This window comes from Acinonyx jubatus, chromosome E2 (assembly GCF_027475565.1).
Source record: "Acinonyx jubatus isolate Ajub_Pintada_27869175 chromosome E2, VMU_Ajub_asm_v1.0, whole genome shotgun sequence".
Classification (NCBI taxonomy): Eukaryota; Metazoa; Chordata; class Mammalia; order Carnivora; family Felidae; genus Acinonyx; species Acinonyx jubatus.
The window spans coordinates 38,681,861-38,707,485 of NC_069396.1; the positions used below are offsets into that span (position 1 = coordinate 38,681,861).

The window sequence follows — 25,625 nt, forward strand, 5'->3', positions numbered from 1 at the left end:
TTTTATTCATCATTCTACTATTTGTATTTGCTCTTTAGTGAATTGTTTTCTTTGAGATCTTCACAGGCATATCATCGTTCTAATCTACGTGTCAGATTTCTTAGTCAATTGTAAACCATAGAAATGTTTGGAAGAATGTTCTGAAAGAATTTACCGTAAGAATTTAGGAGGAACCCCAGGCAGGATTTTTTTGTTGGTGTGTGCATGTGTTTTGTTGTACATTTATACCCTTGCTTGCTTGTTTAGATGGTTCGGTAGTTTGTGCAAGTTCCATTGTGGTCATCTTTCAGGTCCAGAATTTGTTATCACCTCAGTCTTTTTTTTAAGAATTTTTTTTAATGTTAATTTTATTTTTAGAGAGAGAGAGAGGCAGAGAGAGAGGGAGACCCAGAATCCGAAGCAGGCTCCAGGACCCAGGCTATCGGCACAGAGCCTGATGCGGGGCCTGAACCCACAAACTGCCAGATCATGACTTGAGCCGAAGTTGGACGCCCAACCAACTGAGCCACCCAGGTGCCCCCACCTCAGCCTGTCTTTATGTCTAGAGTAAATTTAGCCCAGTTAGTATTAGATATCCACCCTCTCCATTCACTGTGGCTACAGATGGAGAAATGGGATCCTTTGCCTATTGTAGGTAGGAGAAAGGCAGGGTTTCTGGGAGTAAGGTGTGGGAAAGAAGAGAAAATGATTGGTATCTGTAGTAAAAGAGTGGGCATGGAAGCTGCAATTCAAGCATTATTTCACATTCAGAAATATAGGTCATAATACCCAATCTGTAATTCAGAAGTCTAAAAAGCACTGAAAACAAAGTTCTGCCTAAGTTTGTGGCATATTCATTTGTTGACAAACTGATTGGAACTGATTTGAGTGAGGCACTTATTCCACCTACTTTGAATATTCATGTTATATTGCCAGTGTTATTATATTTGATACTGCATGGTGTTTCACTGGAGGGGAGGGGGTGTGTGTGTCATAATGTATGGTGTGTGTACTGTATTACCTTGTTAAGGTATGAAAAGTTCTAAATTGAGAAACTTGTCTGCTCCTGAGGTTTTTGACTAAGTGATTGTAGACTTGTACTTCTTTAAAAGGACTTGATGCATACTTATTGTAGGGCAGGTGAATACATGGTGAGTTAAGTAGACACGGCCTATAACTTACTGGGCTTTCAGCCAGCACAGTTAAGAGTTTCCTGGATTTCCAATTCCCAATCCTAAAAACAGAACTCTCCAAATATCAGGGTCTTCATTTTTAGAAATATTGTTGGATGTATGTTAGTCTTTTAATATTTCCATTGTGACACGACTGTATCTTTTTACTTGGTATTATGAGTAACGACTGAAAAAAAAAGAGCCCTAATTTGCAGGTAGAACCATGAAGGGAATGGAATATACAATACCAAAGCATGTCTGGTATTTGTGGAAATAGAGGCTGGGTTTGAATATGAGAAATGCATCAGAAGTCTGTGTAGGAGAAAACTGGGCTAAATGTAAAAGTGAGGATTAAGATGATCATTTTGATTCCATCCTAACTATATTTTTGAATAAGGACAATTTAACTGTTTTGGCTCTGTATAATTGGAGATAAACTTTTGGTAGCGGTTTTGGTATTTTTGATTTTCAGCATATTTATTTATTTTATTTATTTAAATTTTTTTAACGTTTTATTTTTGAGAGATAGAGAGACAAGGTGCGAGTGGGAGAGAGACAGAGAGAGTCGGAGACACAGAATCTGAAGCAGGCTCCAGGCTCTGAGCTGCCAGCACAGAGCCCAACGTGGGGCTTGAACTCATGAACCATGAGATCATGACCTGGGCCGAAGTCGGATGCTTAAATGACTGAGCCACCCAGGTGCCCTTATTCAGCATATTTAGAGAGTATATGTATTTAAAAATTTTTATGTAGAAACACTCAGTTTATTGCAGTTTATTACTGTTTATTGCAATTTTTTTTTTAGGAACCTGTGGTCAATTTCTTCCTTCTTTGCAAAGAGTCTTAATAATAAGACCTGTAGTAGTTTGCTAATTTTGTTGAAGTACACATCTTGTTCATTTTTGCTAATGGCATTTATACATTCTTGTAATTAACTGATAATATGTCTTTTAAGAAATTATTTTCAACTTTTTAAAGTAATTGTCAGATAACAGTGTATGTGTAGTACCCATTGGTTTTAGCCACCACTGTTACTTTTTCCTTTTTGACTCAGCAACTCTAAAACACAAAATTGTACAATCTCTCTGAAGACAGTCCAGCAAGAGAAGCAAACTAAATTTAGACAGCTCTGATTAATACAGTCCTCAGATTATTTTTCTGTATGTGAACCCATGACATGGGGAATTTGAAATCGAAATACAGTTAGAAAGGTTTTAGAAGTGAAGTGGATCATTTTTGATAGAAGTATCACTTGAGACTTAGGCAGGCTTACCTTTTTAGGCTTTCTGTTCCAGTCTAGTTTTAATGTGGTGCTGTATTTAACAGAGAAAACTCATAGGTTGATGCCCCCTTGTGGTCTCTTAACAAAATAAATAGCACAAATGGAAATAAGTAATGGAGATCTTAATACATGTTAAATAATTCATTCCCTCCTTTTAAAAATAGTTTTAAGAAAGTGACTTCTGAGGAAGAACAGTAAAGGCATTATTCCTATATTCCATATACTTTATTGACTTTAAAATTTATCAAATGTTATTTTAACCGTATATAACAGAACGTGCATGTGTGTTAGCTGGACACTGATACAAAGAAAAAGAGGTTGTTGGGTTGGCTTCTACCATTGTCATCCTGGACATCTAACTCAGTTACAAATGCCTTAAAAATATGATGAGATGTGATAGTAATTATGGGGCTAGTGTCTCTTCCCCCCCCCTCCCCCCCCCCCCCTTACCCCAAACACATACAAGTAAATGGAGCTTGGGAAATCTGTTGTTTATAGTCACTTGACCTGACCAGGGTCAGATGCTGTATGAGGCATTGGAAGAAATGAGGGTTTTTATTAGCCAGTTGGTGAATTTAAGCTTATTTGCTTTTACCAACATTGGCAAGGTCTTCTTTGTGTGTGCATGTGGGTTTGTGGATGAAGTGGAGAAGTAGTAGCAGCAGCAGTCAGTGCTTTAAGAAAGACCATAGGGGTGCCTGGATGGCTCAGTCTCTTAAGCATCTGACTGTTGATTTTAGTTCAGGTCATGATCTCAGTCATGAGATTGAACCTCACACGGGGTTCTGCACTTGGTGTGGAGCCTGCTTAAGATTCTCTCTCCCTCCCTCCCTCTCTCCCTCTCCTCCTCTCTCCTTTCCTCCCTCCCCCCTTTCCTCCCCCCTTTCCTCCCTCCTTCCCTCTGCCCCTCCCTCTGCCTGTGCGCGCTCGTGCTCTTTCTCTCTCTTTCTTGAAAAAACTCCCCAAAACAGCTGCTTTTCTTCTGTTACCCAGTAAGATGAATGATGGTTAGAAGTGGTCCAGTCCAGTGAGTATGGGCTTTGACATTAGATAGTCCTGGTTAGATAGACCTGTTTCTAAAAGTGATTTTATCTCTTACCAGTTCCTGGGTAGTTGTATAATATTGGGTAACATACTTCAATTTTGAACTCCGGTTTCCTCTCTTTAAGAAGTTAAAACCTACCTTATTGAACAGTTACAGCTCCATTGTCATCATATGAAGTCTTGGCCTATACCACTGTTAGTACTCTTAGAGTAAGGGCAGTTTTGAATTATTAAGTGTACTGTGTGACTTTTTAACTACTGGGTTGTTGGTAAAGACTCCTAATGGTGGAATGTATCTTAAAAAGTGGTAAATCACCTCATACTCTTTTATGGACTATAGTCTTTACTGTGGATTTAGTGCTGTACTACTACATAAGCACATATTTTCTTTATAAATTTCTGGCTTTAAGTGCAATTATATCACATTAAAGTATTTACTAGGTCAATTGTTTTAATAGTTGAAGCCTATTAACTAATTCTTTTTATAAAAATGATTCAATAAGATTATTTTCTTCAGGAATAATAGTTACATGTTTTGGTAGGTTTAACTTAAACTATTGTTGCTTGATAGGCATCTTATTTAAAAAAGATTTTGTGAAGGACAACAAAATAATGAAATGGTTTTTGTTGTTTTGCTTTATTTTTCAAGAGTTTTTATAGAAGCAGGTCCATTTTGTTTATTTAATACTTGAATTAATATGAGTCTATTTTCAGAAGTAGTAAGATTATTTGGATTTATTTAACAGAAAAATTAGTTTTTTTTTTTAACCCATGCAGATTCAACTTTGAATCATCAGATTTTTCTTTCTTCTAAAATTTTCCTTGGCATCTAAAGCGTTGGAATTTACTAATAATTTTCTTTTGAAAAATGTGCTGTAAAAGAGAAGAAAACTAGAAAGATCTCTCAAAATATCAATACAACTGCTTGGGTTTTAGGAACCCAATGGTTTTAGGAAGTAAGTGGGCTATAAATCATGTAAACAAAGATAACTTGTAGTCCTGTCAGAAGGCTGTCTATGTATTTTCATACCTGCCTCTCTCACCTTTTCCTATATTTATCTGACTCTCAAAATAAAGAGCCTATACCTTCGATTAGTGCCTAACTGAAGTCTCTGTTGTCTTAAACCCCATATGTAACTGATAAAGACTTTAAGACTCTTTTGGCAGTGAAAATTTCTCTCATAAATTTTGAAGTGGATTTTTGTTGTTTTATCCTAGAATATCTGTTCTTGGGGAGACTTTAGGAAAGAGAGGGTGAGGTGATTGTGGGGTGGGGAAAAGAGAGCTAAAACAAAGTGGAGACTGGACTGTCGGGGGTGATGGCAAGAACACATGCCATTCTGCTAGGGACTTGTTTTTTAAACATAAAAAGCATATGTGCCAAATTTACATATTTACTAATTAAAAAGGCTTCCTGGAAACATTAAGTAGACTATCTTCTGTAACCTTTAACACTGTTACTAATGGATATTGCTTAGAAAATTTCATCGAAGGTCCTTTAAATAATGTAAATGATTATGAATATGTAACTAGTTAATATGCAGCTACGAAAGGATTATCATGTAGAGGTTAATGAACATTCTGCTCTTATGGTTTGCAGGGCTTTTCTTTTTGTGCTTTTGGCTCACTTCATGCTTGGAAACACATGCATTGGGATTGGAAAGCATCCTGACTGTTTTTTGGGTCTCATCTTTTAATGGGGTTGTTAAAGAGGAACTTTATGAAAAGGATTTCATGAAGATTTTTTTCTTTTTCAATTTACATTTAATTCTGTTTGTCTATTTTATAATTACTGCCAAATCAGAAACAGTGAAATGGATTGATGTAGTTTTAGCCTGGCTCTTCCAGATGTAAAGTCAGTACTCTGTTATATATTACCACTGTTATTAAGTGTTGCTATGTGATTGATACTTACTGAGAGATCTTCATTCTAAGACGGACTTTTTATGCTGAGTTAATGTGTAGTATGGTTGGGTATCTGATTACAGCATGTATTTTGGTACAGGATTGCTGCCTTAGTATTTAAAATGTACCAAAAGGGGACATTTATTTCAGGAATTAAATGTTATAATAGGAATTTAGTGACAGCCCTCCCCGCCAAAGTCTTGTGATTTTGGGGTGGAAACATTGAGCAAGAGAGACAAGAGAGAATATTGGTGTTTAGAATAGTGAACTAAAGCAATGTGTTTCAAACGAGATAATAACTGCTGTCTTTTTCACATGGCCTTGTATTGAGCATTTTGGCTTGTATCCCTTAGTTTCTCTGTCTCTAAAATGGTGCTACAGTATTTGAGATTATTGTTTAAAATTTTTATTAATGGGTAAATTGAAAACAATTAGTAATCTTTGAAAAGGGTATTATTTTTAAATTGCCATTCAAGTGTTTGTTTTTCCTCATTGGTTAGCATTGTTCCCTCCACTCCCCCCCCCCCCCCCCAGTATTTTGAGAATCTGCTGAAATATCTTTAAGAAAAGCAAATAACTCTTGTACTTAATTTTATTGTTTTAACATTATAAACATAGTTTAAACTGGCTATTAAGTGCCTAAAATTTTATCAATTCACTGAGGGAACAAATGGGCTGTTCAGAGCATCTCTTTATCCTAAGTATTTCTTCTCAAAAATGTTAGTAGAAAAATATCCCTGAACTCATTTTTAATGCATCAGAATAAAAATTACAGGTGAAAACATTTGGAGATATAGTGACAAAATAAAATATTTTTACTACTGTCTTTTTTTTTTTTTAGTGATGAAACGTGGATGTTACATTGGTTTTTTGTTATTTATAACATTTGCGTATTCTACAAAATATGTAACGTTGAAAGCAGGTCTGTAGATTGTACAAAATACTAGTTATCTTATATCATATGTCACCTAATAGTTATGAAGCGGGTTTTGTAGCAAAGTATGAATCGGAAGGCTGTAATTTGTTCTGCAGTTATCAGCCTGCATTAGGGGTTATGATAAAGTGTGCTGCTTAAAAACTAACAGTCACATCTCTGTGCATTTGACAAATAAAAATGTATACCGAGATGCTATTAAATCTGTAAAGCCACTGTTCTAGTTTTCTGATACACTGATTTTGTAGCTTTGTGTATAGCCCTGTTTTTTCATGAGTAGTTATCTGTTTTCATGACAGGTGGTCACTAACTGCCAAGAGAAAATCCAGCATTGGTGAGTGAAAGATGGTTTTATATTATTTCTGAAATACTGATGGGGTCATCTGTTTGTATTTAAATAAAGTGTGTGTTATTTTTTTGCAACCCATAATTGAATTCTTCTAGTAATCTCCATTTTGAATGCTTTTGATACTAATTTATATTGTCCTTCACTGTTTACTGAATTACGTGTTCCCTGATTTCCTGAAATTGTGTCACCATTTGTGTTTATTCTAATTGCCTTTTTTCCTTTCCTTTTTTTCAAACTAGCATAGTATTAATATCATTATGAGATAGATAGAGACTGAGACATTTTTGAACATGCGTTATCACAGAGCACTCTGTTTGGGGAATATTCTTATATTTGTAGTAGAATAATGATTGGAATCAGTTGTTTTAAAATAATGATGGAAATATCCACATTTCCCTGAAGTTTGAAAAATCTAATTAATTGCCTACATCCCAGAGCTTTCTTTATGGACTGCACTTTTTTAGAGTGTGGACAGAAAGAAAGCGTATCTATTTTAATGTGCTAATCTTTAGTTAATAGGACAATGCTTGGTAAATAACACACTTTCCTAAGTCTTCTGAGGAAAATGCTCAATTTAATGGTGAATAAAATCTTATATTATGAGTTGTCATGAGATATAGCTGTTGATCTTACAGATTCAAATTACAATATATCCATGCTGTGTTTACGAAGATTTTACTGAGAGAACAACAGGAGCTGTCTTGATTATTGTCTGCAGGGTTATTGCAAAATCATGGTAACTGCCCCTTTAGTGGTGAGATTAAACCTTTGGTTATACACCATCAAGCATATAATATTTTAAATTTATTTTAAGAGGCTTTTTCTTCATGCCTGAGAGATCTCCAAGGAAATAATTTATAGTTAGTATATATCAAATGTTTTTTGGTTTAAATGCACATAGGCTGCAAGCAGTGGATAAGAGTGAAAATCGGTGCAATCTGTACACATCATCTTATTAAATTCTGACTATTGGCGTGCAGAAAATAATCTAAAACTAATAATATCCACTTTATAAATAAAAATTCAGGGACTTCATAATTTTCAATAAATGCAGTGTTGTAGTTGCATCTACTGTAGTGTAAGTCTGTCAACATTTCCATGATGGACGTTCGCTTTTCATTACACATTCAGTCCAGGTTGGAACTTGAAATGTAAGTAGTTGGCCAAAGATTAATCATTTTCCCCCAACCCCCACTAATTTGGCCAAAGAGATCCATTTTACAAATAATTCCGGGGAAATTTTATTCATGTGGACTTCTCTCTATTGGTTTGGTAAGGAATTCAGGAAATCAGTAAGAGATTGGATTCACTCAGAACAGATACTAATTGACTGACGCATATGTGTGAATAACTTGCTTCTGGTTTGCTTTGCAAGATTCTTTCCCTGTTAGACTGAAAATCCTTTGAGGCCAAGGGACATATTTTCTTTCTTTCTTTTTTTTTTTTTTTTAATCCACAGCACCTCCTACTGTGTTTGGCATATTATAGGCACTTAATAAATGTTTGAGTAAGTGAAGACCAAATATATAACATTATAAATGATAAATGCTATATATAACATTTTAGTTTGCAAGTACTGTAGCAGTGCCCAGCCCTGGTAAACACAGATAGAAATGTGATATTTAATTCAGAACATCTTCATGTGACTCTCAGTTTCAGTTGCCAGTTTTCCAAAGCTTTCCCAACTACAGAAGCTTAGATATTTACCTACACATATCTTAAAGTAGTGTATAGTACCTTATTTATATGTTAAAAATTTTAAAGAAATTTTCTAGTTAAAATTTGATTTCTCCTCTATCATTTCTAATATGGCTCGGGAAACAGACTTTTCTGTTTGTTTTTAATGAGGATCTGATACTGCTAGAATGTAAATGGCCAGTGAACTCAGCAATTTAAAAAAACTGAAACCAAAGTCTCTCTATTCCTCTGAAAGCCAGGAAATAGCTATTTGGGAGCATTGTGGCATTCTCATGATATTTTTATTCTGTTAATTCCACAAACAGTGATTGAGTTCCTACCATATGCCAGTATTGTGTTGCTGTTTGGAATTGAACGACCCTGCCATGGAAGAATTCATAGTCAGACACTATACAGGGAAATCACAATAATTTTGGGCTATTTGCAGAGAGCTAGGAAGCAGGAACAGAAGCTGGAACCATTCTTAAGGGTGTCTTATAACTGCTTCTAAAAGCATGTTGCTTTTCAGTTTTCTTTAGCCCTTGGCTTTAGCCTAGTCTAAAATACAATTCATATAGTTAAGCTCCCCCCTTCTTCATGGGATACATAACATACATACATAATAAGGAAAAACAAAATACATGATTTTTAAAAAATGCTTTCTGGTGCTAGTGATGTTTATACTTTTTGTGCAGTTTTAAAGCATTATTTAAGGGAAAAGTAATGAATATTCTAGGCTTCAAAAGTAATCTTATTATTATTATTTTTTTAAATGTAGGACAGGAAGTAAAAATATTTGTAGAAGTGTAGGGGTAAAAATGGCCTGGGGCAGACAGGATATGCTCCCCCCCCCCCAAAAAAACCTCTTCCAGAAAATTAATTCAAACTGCAGAACTTTGGTGAACTAGAAACATTTGTAGTATTTGTTTAGTTAATAACAGTGAGGAAATGTTTGAGCCTAATAGTTGAGAATTTGTGCAACACTTTTACAGCTAACAGTGGTTTACAACTTAGTGAAGATTAAAAAAATTTAAGTACAACTTTTTTTTCTTAAAATACATTTTACTTAACTTCAGAAATAAGGTTTTTTAAAACCCACACACTATTTTCTCATTAAAATATGGATATACTTTCTACTGTTTAATGCACCAGGGCCTGATTATTCTGTTTATAGATTATCTGTAATTTTTTATCTTTTTAATTCTTCCCTAAAGAGCATGGGATTCAGAGTCTCAGACCTGCATTTGAATCCTGTCATTTACTAACTGTAACCTTGGGTGAATTACTAAGATTCTTGGTTTTCTCCTTGTAAAGTGACTATGATACTACTTAACTTGAAGATCGAATGAGATAATGTCTGTAGAACACCCAGACTGGCTCTCAATAAATATTAATAGTAGCTCTGAAATCTTTTTTGGAAATTTAATTGTCAGATGAATAAAGAAAAAAAAAAACCTGTCAAAGCTTTGTAAATATTCCTGAATATTTTGTATTCATGCCATTATCTTCTTTTATCATGATGGAGAGATGGCTTTCTAAGCAGTGTTATTAAAGCTTTACATTAATGTTTTAGATAACTTTTTATTTGGAAGAATTTCAGACAAAAGACAACAGTAGTATTGTGAATCCACTTGTACTCATCACTCAGCCTCAGTAATGATCAACTCATGGTGTCATCTGAGTGTTTGCATTTAAACAGCTTATCCTACCCTCTCCCCACCCCCAACTATTTTGAAATGAATCTGAAAATGTATTCCATCTAGAAATACAGTATATATCTTTAAGACATAAAGCTTTTAAAAATTTAAACTAAAAATTTTTAAATTTGTCAGTATATTTATATAGTTCAAAATTTAGGAAGTTCTAAGGGTATAAATGGTGTGTAGTTTTTCTCCTGCCCTTATCCCCCAATTCTCATTTATCTTTGTAAACAACTGTTTTTGCCAGTTTCTTGCAAATCTTTTCAGAAACAGTTTTCATAAAGGATATATGTGTGTGTATATGTATGTAGGTATATGTGTGCATGTGTATTCATCCACGTTTTTATATATTGTTCTCCCACCCTTTTTGGCAAAAATGAAATCAGACTGTATACTGTTCATTTGATTCTATACCTTGGAGTTCATTCTCAATTATTAGTTAACTCTTATTCTTTATTTCATTTCCATAAATTTCATTGTTTTTTAAAGGTCTAATTTTTAGAGTTACCAAATAAGTTTTGGTACTGATTTTTTAAAAAATAAATGATATTATTAAGAGTATGGCTTTACAACTCAAAATATATTCTTCCCAAGCTGTTAAGTCCATATTTATTATTTCTTAATAAAATTACTCCAAAACTTAGTGGCTTAAAACTACGACCATTTGTTTGTATATGATTCTGTGGATGTACATATTGGGCTTGACTTACCTGTTTTGTCCTTCTGCTACTCTTGTTTGGGCTCACTTGTGTGGTTGCAGCCTTTTGGTGGCTGCGTCAGCTGAGTTGTCCAAAATGGCCTCACCCATAGGCCACAAGTTTGGCGGCTAGTGCTGGTTGTTAGCTGGGCCTCTTTCTCCACGTGCTCTTCTATCTGGTTCACTTTACATGGTGATCTCAGGGCAGCAAGAATGGAAGCTGCCAGGCCATATCCCGTTGGTCAAAGGAACTCACAGTCAGCCTGGATTCAGAAGGTGGGAAATAGGCTCCAGTTGTTGGGAGGAGTGAAGAATTTATGGTTATTTTTAATGCATCATAGGTATTTACTTGTATTGAATATGTCCCACAAGAAAAAAGTTCCATTACTTGTGTTGACTTGTGAGAATTTAATGAAATATGGCATGTGATGCCTGGCACATACATACACATCATATGTCTGTTAGGCATTGTTTGTAACCATAAATTGGATGCATATGAATTGTGAACACTTCACTGTCATGCTTCCTTTAAATCATGTTAAGAGAGTTTTAAGTAGTAAAGATACCTACAAAATTACTTGAAGCAGACTTAAATGAAAATACAGAAAAAGGCATTTTATGTTGTTCAGATATTTAATTTTGGAAAGAATAGATTTAAATATGGGCATACAAATGCTGAAACACTTGAGCATGTGAATTTTATTTATTTTATTTTTAAATTTTTATATAAACTCCAGTTAGCTAACATACAGTGTGATAGTTTCAGGTGTACAGTCTAGTGATTCAACACTTACGTGTGACACCCAGTGCTCATCATAAGAATTTTGAGAGAGGGATTCTAAAGCAAATACTTGGTATTTGTTATTTTTTTCAAAGGAAAAAATACTGTTGGGTAACTAGTTTCTGGTACGGTCTATAGTCAAAGTATATAGTGGGAAATAACCAGAAAGCATACCTAAATAGTTAAAAACACAGATGAAGATTTGTTTTTTGTTTTTGTTTTTTTTGGGATTCCTCTTTCGAGTCAGGCGGTGTGGATGGATGGATGTGTATATCTATCTCTGTCTGAGGTTTTTAGGGATTCTTTGCCCCACAGAAGCACCGAGCTGTTTCATAACAGTGCTATGTAGTCTGTGGTATATTTCTCATGAATTACCTGAAACAGTGCTTTCCTGACTTGACTTCATCTACTTATATAAAACTTGTTTTATTTTATTATGCATAATCTGTGAAATACTGATTTGCATGCATTTAAAACTTTAAATTTATTCATGGTGATGACTTCATTTTTCAGTGTCAGGTAAATTTCAAAACCATGTTTTTCATAGTTCCCATTTTACTGACCAAAAGTTTTTAGTCACTATTTTGTATAGGGCCTTCTCTTTGGGTTTTTTCATTTTCATGTGTCTTCCCTACTCCCATCCTCACCCCCGGTAGAGCAGGGAGCAACTTCCAAACTTCTGAAGATTATCCGTGCTTCTGTTGTTGGAATCTCTGTAGTTATTTAACAAAGTGTCCTTAGGGACAAGGGACAGAGGGAGGAATCATATATAGTAATCCCTTTCTTGGCCACTCTTAAGTTCCTGCATAGTTTTGTTTTTCTGTTTTTTGTTTTTTTAATGGTATGGTACCTTAGTACTGAATGTGGGACGTTAAGTAAGTTTTGGAATTTCTGCATGTGATGTTTCAAAACAAATTAAGTTGCAAAAAAAAAGATTCAAATTGAATGTTTTTTTTTATTAAAAATTTTTTTTAAGTTTATTTTTGAGAGAGAGCGACAGAGCATGAACAGGAAAGGGGCAGAGAGAGGGAGACACAGAATCTGAAGCAGGCTCTAGGCTCCAGGCTCCAGGCTCTGAGCTGTCAGCACAGAGCTCAACGCAGGGCTTGAACCCACCAGCTGTGAGATCATGGCCTGAGCTGAAGTCAGATGCTCAACCGACTGAGCCACTCAGGCACCCCCAAATTGAATGTTTTAAGGATGATATTTTCATTTAAAAAAAAATTTTTTTTTTTAACGTTTATTTATTTTTGAGACAGAGAGAGACAGAGCATGATCAGGGGAGGGGCACAGAGACAGGGAGACACAGAATCCGAAGCAGGCTCCAGGCTCTGAGCTGTCAGCACAGAGCCTGACACGGGGCTTGAAGTCACAGACCGCGAGATCATGACCTGAGCCGAAGTCGGCCGTTTAACCGACTGAGCCACCCAGGCACCCCTAGGGTGATATTTTTAAAAGCAGAATCTGAATTAGGTTTTTAATTTTTTGTCCTGAGTATAAAATGAATACACATATATAGAAAGGTTGAAATAAGAATAGAATAATGATAAATTTACTCATAATTCTAAAGAGAAACTAATTCTCCCTTTTTAAAACATTTTGTTTTATTTGCTTCAGCTTCTTAATTCTGTATGTGTATTTATGTCACCAAGGTCAAACTGTAAATGCTTTTGTTTTTTAAAAAAGTTAATGGTTTTTAAATTGCTGTTAGAATTTGTTACTTCTAGTAGTCCCCTAGCCTTTGTATCATTTTTGTAAGAGCCACAGTAGTTTAATGCTTGATGGTTTTCTGAAAATAAAATGGAAAATAATGCATTATAGAGGATTTTTTTTATAGGGGAGTTTTTTTTTTTAAAGGGAATTTTTTAAGGGATTTTACAAAAATCCCTAAGTACATCTTGTCATGTCATTTATAACATAGTCTTTGATTATGTATTATTCACAGTGTTCATATATACATTGTTTGGCTCACAGTTTCCCACATCACCTTAAATCTGGTGACTCTGATTGATGCTACATCTCAATTTGATTTGGCATACATAATGACTTTTCAAAATCCTCTTCTTAACTGTATTGTTTGACAGCTACATCTCCTTGCGTTTTGAGGTTTTTCATTTTCTATTCATGTTAATTTATTTTTTTATAAGACAATATACAATAAAACTTTTAAGCACTGAAGAGTACCATGTGGGGATAAAGGTGTGAATATGACAACAACAGTGCTCGACCAAGAGGCGGAGCACTCAGTGATAATCCAGAGTCTTGTTCCTTTTTGAGGTACAAAAGTCTAAATTCTGATACACTAAAGATACTTGAGGGTGACTAAGGAAAATGTAGGCGGTAAAAAAATTGAGGCATGAGTACAGTTTAATATTTTTACTAATTTATATTGAACTTGACTACATTGGCAGTGGTTTTCTTGTTTTTATTTAAATTAACTGAGTTAAAGATACTTTTGAGAATTTTACATATTTAAAAACAGGATTGCTCTTTTTTTCTGTTACAAGACCTCTTAAAAAAAATTATGACCTCAAGGGATTTATGAGTGGCTTCTGCTGAAATTATATGCAGATTATAGGGCCTTTTATTCTATCAGGAAAGAATCTAGTAGGGTTTTTTAATCATTTTATTTTATTTTTAAATTTTTTTAATGTTTATTTTTGAGAGAGCATGCACTTGTGTGCACAAACGGGGGAGGGGCAGAGAGAAAGGGAGACACAGACTCCAGGCTCTGAGCTGTCAGCACAGAGCCCAACACTGGATTTGAACTCATGGACCGCGAGATCATGACCTGAGTCAAAGTCGGACTCTCAACCGACTGAGCCACCCAGGCACCCCAAGAATCTAGTGTTTTTATCAGTTTCTCATAGGTATCAGTGACCTTAAATGGCTGTGAACCACTGCTCTAGGAAAACAACATACAAAAAGTTTTCTTTTTTCTGAAATATACTTTAGAAATAAAGCATAGAAAGTTGAAAACAAAATGACAAAACCTATAAATTAGAATCCAGAATGGCACAAACATTCAGAGCTTAAGTGAGTTATAAACTTGTAGCTAAATTCATCTTTTCTGAAAGGCTTTTTTCTGATTTGGTACAGAAATATGTATCAGTTGTAAAAAACTTGGAAAATAAACAAAATTAAAATTATCTATACTCATCACCCAAAGCTAACTGAACCAGGAAGCACTTTGGGGCATTTCTTTCACACTTAGAGTGATGTGTTTTTGTGTAATTTTTAAATGTTCTTCACATTTGCATCTCATTTTATTCTTAGAGTGAAAGAACACTAATGAATGAAGAAACAGGTACCCATGATAACTGACAAGTCTGAAGTCACATGTACATGTTTGTTGGTAGAACACTCGAAACAATTTCCTTAGTCCCAGCTTTGCTGTGTATAATCCATTGTACTCTGTTGTCTTATTGTTGAGACGTTAAATTGAGGAAATCTAGCAGAATGTTAGCTGCATCTGTCTCTCTTGGATAATTTTCTTTTGTTAACTTTAGAAAAATTAGAAGTATTTATATTTAGGTTCATTTTTGTATCTGTTTCTAATAAAGTTTTTTGATGGATTCATAAGTATAAAGAACATGGAATATTTCATCAGTGTCTTCTGGTAGCATAAATTTCCTAGGTATAAAGAGTTGAGAAAAAGGAGTATGCCACCATATTGCCTGAATTTTGTTGTAGATTTCATTTAATGGTATTTTGCCTTAACCATTTAAAAAAAAGTAATAGAAATTTAACACAGATACATTTTAATCTTTAATGTGTCTCCCTTCTCACCCAAATTGTAGATCCTTTACAATGTAAATCCTCCTTTCAAGAATGTTTTCATTGTTTAATATAACCTTAACAATTTATTTAGACTTTTTAAGAGAATACTTTGAAAAAAAATCATTATCATTCCTTTCTTTAGTAATAAGAAGACTTTCCTCTTTACCTGTATATAATCTGTGCCTATATTTTCTTAATTTTAGAGATAAAAGCCCAGGCATCCATCAAGCTAGTGGGTTTTTAACAAAGAAGCAATGCAAAGAAATAAAACAAGGCATGTTATATTTGAGTGATGATCCCTGCAGCATATGGCATAAGGCTTGGTAGCAGAGGAGAAACTCAATAAATGGTGAAATGAATTAAAACAAAGATTTTCTTGAATTCTTAACAGGAAGTTCTAATGTGGGTATGATGGACTAAAAATCATTTCTAAGTAAGATTAGTTACTTAGATTCCAGAATCTTTGGGTTTTATAATTTCTTAAATTAAAAACTTAAAATAACTCTGTCCCAGATTAATCCAGATATTAGTATGAATGTAAAGCCCTTTTCCTTCCCACAACCCCCCCCCCCCCCCCCCCCATAATCATTTGATGTTTCCTGCTTTTTATGTTTAGGACATTAAGTAAAGGAGAGAGAATGGAGATTTAAAAAAAACCCAAAAAACCCTACAGGCTTAATGTCACTATTTCTGCCTATTCCAGCTTACTACTTTTAGTTGAAAATTAGCAAAATCTTATTTCAATCAGTTATTTAAATTTTATTTCCTTTTTTATTATATAAAGATGAATGTAGGTTTGGAGACTTTCTTCTTCCCTCAAACAAGGAATATAGAACTTTTTTTCTTTACAAAGACTTGTCAGTTGCATTTAAGAAGAAGATTAAAAATATGGACTCACTCTCATATTCCCTCCATCTCCTTTTTAATATTTTATTATGAAAATCTTCAAACATACAGAAAAGTTGAAAGAATTGTGTAGGTGAACCTTGATCATATACCTATCCTTATCTCAAGCCGTTAATCCCTTTTTCCCTGATGCATTTCAAAGTCAGTGTACTTCACCTGTAAATACTTGAGCATTCACATCATTTAACTTGCTCTCATACTTTTCACAGTTTTATGAAAATAAGGTGTTTCTTATGGGATTTATCCTGATTCATCCTTAAGGTTAAAGCTAATTTGTAGTTGTGCTATGTCCTTCTTTGCTTCTGCTTTTTAAAACAAAAGGTGCTTTTCAAGGTGTATAGTACATGCTTAGCAAGATTCAGAAGAAGATTATAAAGTTTCTTACATATGACTTAGTGCAGTGCTTTAGTTCTTATTTAACTTTTTGAAAGATTTTTAGGTGGGGCGCCTAGGTGGCTCGGTCGGTTAAGCGTCCGATTTCGGCTCAGGTCATGATCTCACGGTCCGTGAGTTCCAGCCCCGCGTTGGGCTCTGTGCTGACCGCTCAGAGCCTGGAGCCTGTTTCAGATTCTGTGTCTCCCTCTCTCTCTGCCCCTCCCCTGTTCATGCTGTGTCTCTCTCTGTCTCAAACATAAATAAACGTTAAAAAAAAATAAAAATAAAAAGATTTTTAGGTAATCTCTATACCCAACATGGGGCTTGAATTTACATGGGATCAAGAGTCACATGCTCTACTGACTGAACCAGCCAGGCACCCTGAATTCTTATTTTCTATAAGGAAAATTGCAGGAGGATATCTGTTGTAAATTAAATCTTCTTTATTAGATAACTTTTAAAAGTTAAGAATCGAAGCCTGAACCTAATCTGTAAGTATCAGATATGATGAAGACCTCCAGGTCTATATATTATAAGTAAGTAGGCTTGAGTGGTTTATCCCTGATGATATCTGTGTTTTATTTCCATTTGAAAAAAAATTAAGCAATTCCCTCTTCTGAATACATATTTAAATATGACTACAGTGTCTAAAAAGTATGTGTTTCTAAGTAGTAAAATAGAAAAAACAAACTCTTCAAATTTTGGTGCAAATAAAGATCCCCTACTTCCCTTCTGTAACACAATAGTTCTTAGATTCATTCTTGTATTTTCTGCTGCATAGGCTTTATGATCTTTAATGGGATTATTTAATCCCTCTTAGAGGGACTATTTGTAGAATAGACAAACTCTTTGACCAAAGTGCTTGATCCTGGATATTTCTACTAGTGGGACCTTTAGAGAAAGAGTTTCTCAAGCCATAATTTCTCCCAGGGACACTGCTTGTCTCCTACTTGCCTTCCTTCAGAAAATAATTCTGCATGGGCTGCATTTTAAATTTTTTCTTTTCTTTTTGTTTTTGTTTTTGTATTTTTAGAAAACAACTCCGAATTTATAAATAGCAACTCTGATCTTAAACTGTTCTCCAGTATATCCACAGCTTTGTTCTAGAGAGAATCAGTGATATGTTTAAAACTGAACATACTTGATTTGGAATATTGACATGGATCTCGTCAGTGGTTCAATTTACTATTCTTTTAATATACAAAAGAGATGTTTTAGGGAGTCTCCTTTTTCCAGGTGTAGTTACTAAAATAAAACATACTGAATGCCAACTTTAGTTTTTTTAATCTTATATATTTATTTTTATTTGTTTTTATTTTTATTTACTTTTTTTATTTTTATTTATTTAAAATTTTTTAAAAAAACATTTTACTTATTTTTGAGAAGCAAGAGAGCACAAGAGTGAGCGTTGTGCGGGAGGAGCAGAGAGAGAGGGAGACAACAGAATTTAAAGGAGGCTCCAGGCTGCATTGAGTTGTCAGCACAGACTGACGTAGGACTCGAACCCACCACATGAGATCATGACCTGAGTTGACGTTAGATGCTCAACCGACTGAGCCACTCAGGCGCCCCTAATACTAGCTTTTTAGCAGTCGTGGGAACATTTAGACATCTAAGCTGATGTATAGTCCTTGAGCATTTGCTGAATTACTTATCTAAAACATACAAACTGTTAGTGTTTGTTAGATTTAATAATGAGTGTTTACTATGTGCAGGTATTGTACCAAATCAGTTATTTATAGACAGTATCCCATTTATTGCTCACACCAACCCTATCTCCAGAAGCCCCCTGAATGGTAACATTTAGCTCTACTGTACTTCAAGAAGTCCTGCTCTTTGTATCAAGTTGAATGAATTTAACACAATGGAATTTTACCTTAGTGGGTAATAGTCTTTCTTGAAAATTTTTAAATTGGTGTTTTTTGATAGCTCATGAAGGATATTAGATACTCAACATAGATGTTATTGCTAAACCCTTTTTCTCTCTCTTGAACCTGAGAGATAGTTAGGCATTATTCAGGTTTTTACCACTGAAGATGTTAAGACTAGGGTTAGTCTTAACTGGAGCTGGATTCACCCCCTAGCCTGACTTCAAAGCCAAGCTCTTTCTGGTATGTAGCCCTGGGCATGAAGCCTTTTTAAATCATTTTATTTTTATAAAACTTATCCAGAAGGATGATTTTTTCCCCCTTAAACAAATAGAATAAAGACATTTTATGTTTATAAAATATTTTGAGGGAACATTTTACAAAAGTACTTGAACACTAGAAAATAAAAAAGCTCGTGTGAAAGAATGTAGGTCAGAAGACCTAGGATAAATTCATTGCTTGCTGCTCTTTGGATCAAGGCAATCTGATTTCTCTTAAATTGTGGTTTTCCCATCTTCCTTCTACTTTTTTTGAATAAGGAAAATGTTGATGAGTGATATTTACTACAGGAATATTTTTAGGGTGAATAACATAGTATATAAGTGAAATTCCTTGATATTTTTCAGACCAAATAATTTTTATTAATTATGCTCCTCTTGCTTTATGGGCACGGAGGAGTAAACTGAAATCAATTCCAGGATGTTTTTAGAGCAGTCATTTTTATTATCTGGAGAGCGATTATCTGTGTTGCAATTTATTCTAATTTCAGTTTGGCAATATCTACATGTTTTTAAAAATTACTTGCTGAATTGGTGAGTTTTTGTTATTTTTTTGTAAGTTGAAAACACCCCTTTGCTTTAAAATTTTGCTGTGCACACACTTGGTTTAGCCTGCAGCCTATACTCGCAAAGAACCCTTTGAAAACCTAATTTTCAGAGAAGGTTTGAAAACAGGCATCTGCATGAAGGACTGTTCATTTCCAACAGGTGTAAGAACTGGGTTCATAATGTGGAAACATATGACCATCTCTGCTCCTATATCTTTTGGTTGTTTGAAATTAATTTATTAGGTAGCTCTGTCTTGGTATACCTGAAACAGGCTCCAAAGCCACATTTGTATTACCTCTACCTAGTGTTTTCTAGCTCCTGGTTGATTCTCCCTCACCTTAATCACATTAGTATGAATAACTGAAGGGTTATTACACAGTTTTCAGCTTTAAGGTTTCATAGGACTGAAGCATCTGGTCGAATTTTGGGTTTATGCTTTCTGCTCTGCAGCCAGAGCTTATTTCCTCAAGTTTTATTAAATCCCTTCTTCCTTCATTGTAAGTCCCTCTTTTCTCTAAACATCAGGCCCTTCCTCAGTAGTATCTCCTTTATTTACATATTTTATTTAGTTCAGATGATCTTCTACCTTACGAAACACTAATTCTCAAGACGTGTGTTCTAGTTCTAAAACCAAAGTCCTTAAAAGGCTTAATTCTTTGATAACTGTATGGTTGAATAATGCCACTGCTAAGCTTGGTAAACATAGGATTTTAAAATTAAAAAATACTTTAATATTTAAATTGCTAAAATTGGGTTTTTGATTAGTTTGTCTTTTGATATGTAGTCTACTCGAGGAATTGTTAATTTGTGTGTTCATTTAGTATCTGCTATTTTTTCATCAACAGGAAGAAGGTAGATAATGACTATAATGCCCTTCAAGAAAGACTCAGTACCTTGCCTGATAAGTTGTCTTATAATATCATGGTATGTTTGGTGTGTTGCTTTTAAAGTAGTATGCTGTTTCTTATAAAGATACTATGTAAAGTAAGATGTTTCTTTGCTTTATGTATATTGATTCACAAATTGACAAGCTAATAGTATCTGAAGTAACTACCATAGCAAGAGAAGTTGTTTTACTTTAAAACAATCCACTAATTGTTGTAATAGTTGGTATTTACTTTTTTCTTTTTTTTTTCAGATTTATATTAAATTATCACATTTTGGTAACACAAATGGCATAAATGTTAGAACAAAATTTGACAGATTTGGTATGCAAATTTACTTGTGTTAGAAAACTGTAATTAAGACAGAAATATGGCACTTAGTCGTTTCCTGGTAGCCAGAGCAGGAATAGACCATAATGTTGTATAATTCACAGAATTACATCCTAGAACATTGATTTTTTTATAAAAAGGTACTGCTGATTTTTGTCTGAGTGATCTTCGTATTGACATAGTGATCTATTTGTGAGCCCTGGATTAGATTCTTTCATTGCATGAATTTTCTTTTTCATGAAGACTTTGTTCTTAATTGCACTAGCCCAAATGTTTTGTAAATGTATTGTTCTTTATTATACTAGCCCAATTATTTTGTAAAATTTGTAGATTCATTAAAGCTATTTGTTAATTCCAGCTTTGTTTAAAAATGGTTATTTTATTAGAAATAATTTTCAGTTTTTTTAATTAAAGGTATTCTTTATTAACTTAATATTTCATTATTAGTTTGCTTTCATTTAGATTTATGAATGAACACAAAGTATAAACATTCAGAGACAGTGCTAATTTCTCTGAAAGCTTATGTAAATGTGCAGATTGCTTTTCTTGTTTTAACATTGATTTATTAAACTAAAGCAATTTTGTATATGTTTTCCTAGTGTAACTTTAATGTTAAATTTCTATGAAGTTGACATTTTTTCTTAGTGTCAGCACAGAGCTTTTTAATGCTAAGTGTGTCATAAAATGTATTTTTTAGTGTTTTTAATTTTTTTGCCTCCCTTCCTCTCTCCCACATCCATCCCCCCCCCCCCCCTCCTTTCTTTCAACAATAGGTACCATTTGGCCCCTTTGCCTTCATGCCAGGAAAACTTGTCCATACTAATGAAGTCACCGTTTTACTTGGGGACAATTGGTTTGCAAAGTGCTCAGCAAAGCAGGCTGTGGGCTTAGTCGAGCATCGGAAAGAACGTATGTACCAGTTACAAATGATGTATCCTTGCTGGATGTTTATTAGTTCACAAAGTGCCAAGCTGATACTAAAAGTATTGTTCATGATGTATTAGTCCAGACTATTTGTGATTCCGTTGAACTGTAGGTAGTTTGAGTAGAACCAACATTTGAGAATGTAAGCTGGAGAATGGAACATCTGAGTTGGAAAACCCACCCACATTAGTATGTTTTCAGAAATTACAAAGTATAAAAGTTGTTAATATGTGGTTTTATGAGTAGAAGTTGGGAAGACATAAGATTTGGGGTCATTTTACATTTTATAATTTGTTTCAGGTGCTTCCATAAACTTACTTTTGCTTTTAATTCTTTAGTACACAGAAGGAATTTCCTTTTCTTGTTGAACTGAGAGAGATACCTATTAGCAAAAGTAGAAACAATTTTTAAACATGCTTTTTGGTTTAGAAGAAGTCATATTTTCATCTTACAGAGGAGTCCAGGTGTGGAGAAGTTGCTACCCAAAACAGGGCCCTTGTACTTGTTCAGTGATTTGAGGCCTCTGCCTCATTTTACTGAGGTGGTTCTTTAAGTTTTGTTTATCTGTGATACTGTTTGTTGGTGTATACATATGCACATATACATGTTGTAATTGGATGGGTTTGGCTTCAGTTCTAGCGTAGTTGCATTTTAAAATTAGATTTATTTAATATCTATGTTTTTATTTCTATAAAGCTTAAATTGATAGTATAATATCACCCCTACCTGCTTTTTAACCTTCTAGTTAAATATGTGTTTGAAAATAAATTTTTGAGGATTCTTCTGTATAAATGAGGTCATATAGATAAAAAGCGGCTGAGTTTTCTAAAGCTGAAATTATTTCTCTTATACATTTGAGTGGGTACTAGTTAGAGAACTCATTTACTCAGTGAAATTGTGGGATCTATATTTGGATACTCTAATTGCAAATCAACTCCTATAAGTTTATAATTGATAACATATTTTGATCTTTTGTGACACTAATCAGAATCTTATTGTTAGGCCTGTATATAATTTCTAGCAATGGTAATTCTTTTGGCATTACTTCATGAAAATAAGTCATGTACATTAGAGGAAAAAGAATGAGCATAATTCTTTCTTAAAGGCCTTCCTTAGTGGGGAAAGCATTCTTATTTACTAGGGTGGCTCTGCTGATATGAAATCAGTTCATAGTCTGTTGAATGTTGTTCATTTTGATTATCATATGGATATTTCAGCAAAGAAATCTTTAGAAATCAGTTATGACTTCATATATTAATGAGAGAATGCTTCTAGTAGAATAGAAATCTAGAATAGAGAAGCATGTTTTGGTAAATCATTTTCCATTGTTAAAAATGTTTTTGGGAAATGACCAAACATGACTTTTGGGATCAGTGTTGATAAAAAATAATTTTCAGAATACATACCTATACATTACATTTGAGAACCTATTATAAATTCTGAAAAGTTGTTTTCTGCACACAGTTTTATACTCATTTTAATAACTAAAGAAAATGTTTAGATATATTGTGATATCTAACATTTATTAAGAAAAGATACTTTATTTTTCTTATGGAAGAAGAAATATAACAAATTAAACACACAGTCACCTACCTCACTGTTGACAGAGTAATTGGAGAAGGTGGAGGGAGGTCTGCATGTTTCAAAAGTAGTCACAATTAAGGACAAGAATGGACTTACAAAAGGATTCAGAGGAGGTGTCTCTAAAGGAGATGATCTTTAAGAGTGGCCCATTCTTTTGTGCTCACATCTTGCATTTTTGCCATTTAACATGAATATGATCAGCTTTTTAAAATTTTTTCAAAAATTTTAAGATTATTAGAGTGAAATTGACTTTTTAGTTTGGTATACTGTTCCGTGAATCATGACATAAGTAAAGATTTATTTAACCATTGCCACTATCAGAATATAGGATACAGGATACACTAGTCAGGGCAAACTCCCTCATGCTTTCCCTTTGTGGTTACACCCTACCTTTGTAAGACCCGACAATCACAATCTGTATCTATTACTATTAATTTTACCTTTTCCAGAATGTTGTAACCTTCTGAGACTGACTTCTTTCACTCACCATAATGCCTCACTTAAGTTGTACTGTGTATAAAAAGGTCATTCTTTTTTACTGCTCAGTATTTTTCCATTATATTCACGTACCGCAGTTTTTCTGTTCATCCATTAGAGGACATTTGGTTTGCTTTCATTTTCTGGAATTACGAACAGAGCTGACATGAACCTTTGTGCTTTGTGTTACTATTAAATTTCTTTGCTGTTGATAAAACACCTACAAGTTAGATTACTAGGTCATATGGTGAGTGTGTGTTTAGTTTTTAAGAAACTTTCAAGCTCTTTTCCAGAGAAGCTGTATTGTGTAACATTCCCCCAGTCCTAGCAGGTATGAAAGCCCTAGTAGCTTTGTGTCCTCACCAGCATTTGGTGTTATTTTTAAAAATTTAAGCCATTTCAGCAGATGTAAAGCGGTTTTAATTTGTATTTCCCTAATGGCTAATGATGTTGAGCATTGATTCATGTACTTACCTGTCATTTACGTATCCTCTTTGATCTGTTGAAGTCTTTTGCTCATTTTTAAAAGTTTGGTTGTATTTTGTCTTACTCTTGAGTTTTGAGAGTTCTTCATATATTCTGGATACAAGTTGTTGGTTAAATATGTGATTTGCAAATATTTTTCTTAGGATGCATCTTGTCTTTTTATTCTCATAACAGTTTATTTCCAGAGCAAAGTTCTTAATTTTGAAATCTAGTTTATTTGTTTCTTTTATGGATGATGTGTTTGGTGTCATATCTAGAATGCTTTACCTAATCTCAGTTCATGAAGATTTTCTGTTTTCTTCGATAAAATGTTTATAGTTGAACATTTTATACTTGCATCTGTGACCCATTTTAAGTTAATTTCCGTACAAGGTGTGAGGTTCAAGTCTCAATATTTTTACGTATGGATGTCCGGTTGTTCTAACGTCATTTGTTGCAAATCCTTTCTTCATTCAGTTGCCTTTGTACTTTTGTCAAAAGTGAATTAGTAGTCCACATCACAAAAGGATACCATTTCATCCCAACTAGAATAAGCTGTAATTAAAAAGGCAGACATAACTTGTATTAGGATATGGAAAACTCAAACCTCATATGTTGCTGGTGGGAATGTAAATTGGTGTAGCCACTTTGGAAAACAGTTTGGAATTTTTCATAAAGTTAAACATTGAGTTTAGCATATAGTTCTTTTCCACACCTAGGCAGTATACCCAAGAGAAAGTAAAAACATGTGTCTGCACCGAAACTTGTACATGAATATTAGTAGCATTATTCGTAATAGCCAAAAAGTGTAAACAACCTAAATGTCTGTCACCTAGTGAATAGATAAATGTGAATGTTGTTTGGCAAGAAAAAGAAATATGCCTTGAAAACAATATGGTAAATGAAAAAAGCTACAAAAGACTACATATTATATGATTCCGCTTATATGAAATATGTAGAATAGGCAGTCTATACAACAAAAACTCTATTAGTGGTTACTTAGGGCTAGGAAGGTATGGGGGAAATTGGAGAGAGACTTCATTTCTTTGAAAAGGTTATATTTGGAGATGGCACAAAATTTAAAGGATTTCTTTGAAAAATAAGTATCCCTTCTCCTGTCCCTTAGCATCCATTTGGTCAACTTGGAGACATTACTGTTATCAGGATCATACCATTTTGTGTGTTTGCATCTAAAGACTTATGCATTCCTAACCCATTATATACACACCTACTGAAATGGTAGCATGTTTTTTTTACATCTTGCTATCTTTGTTAATGGCTGCAGAGCATTGTATGGGTATGACATAATTTATTTAGCTACTCCTTTTTTGATCATAATGATAAATAATAAGATTATCTCCCACTCAACTGACTTCCCTCCTTTTCCCCCATTCTCCCTCACCTTTTCTCCCTCTATTCCTTCTTTCCATCTGTTTATTGTGGTAAAATGTACATAAAGTTTATCATTTTAGCCATTTTTAAAGGTACAGTTTGGTGGTATTAAGTGTATTTATGGTGGTTGTTTAACCATAATCACTATCCATCTCAAGAACTTTTTCATTTTCCCAAACTGAAACTCTGTATTATAAACAATAACTCCTCATTCCTCCCTCCCAAGTAGCACCCGGTAAGCAATATTCTACTTTTTCTGTCTGTGAAATTTGTTTATTCTAGATACCTGATAT

General features: G+C 34.0%; 1 protein-coding gene across 3 annotated transcripts in view; it reads left to right on the top strand.

Annotated features, from left to right (window-relative positions):
* Window positions 1-25,625, top strand: part of URI1 (URI1 prefoldin like chaperone) — a 99,620-nt gene that overhangs the window by 39,987 nt on the left and 34,008 nt on the right. For all 3 annotated transcript variants that reach the window (XM_027044939.2, XM_053210894.1, XM_027044938.2), the window contains 3 exons: window positions 6,616-6,650; window positions 20,122-20,200; window positions 21,264-21,399. In XM_027044939.2, coding sequence (XP_026900740.1) covers window positions 6,616-6,650; window positions 20,122-20,200; window positions 21,264-21,399 — 250 coding nt within the window. The remainder of the gene's footprint in view (window positions 1-6,615; window positions 6,651-20,121; window positions 20,201-21,263; window positions 21,400-25,625) is intronic.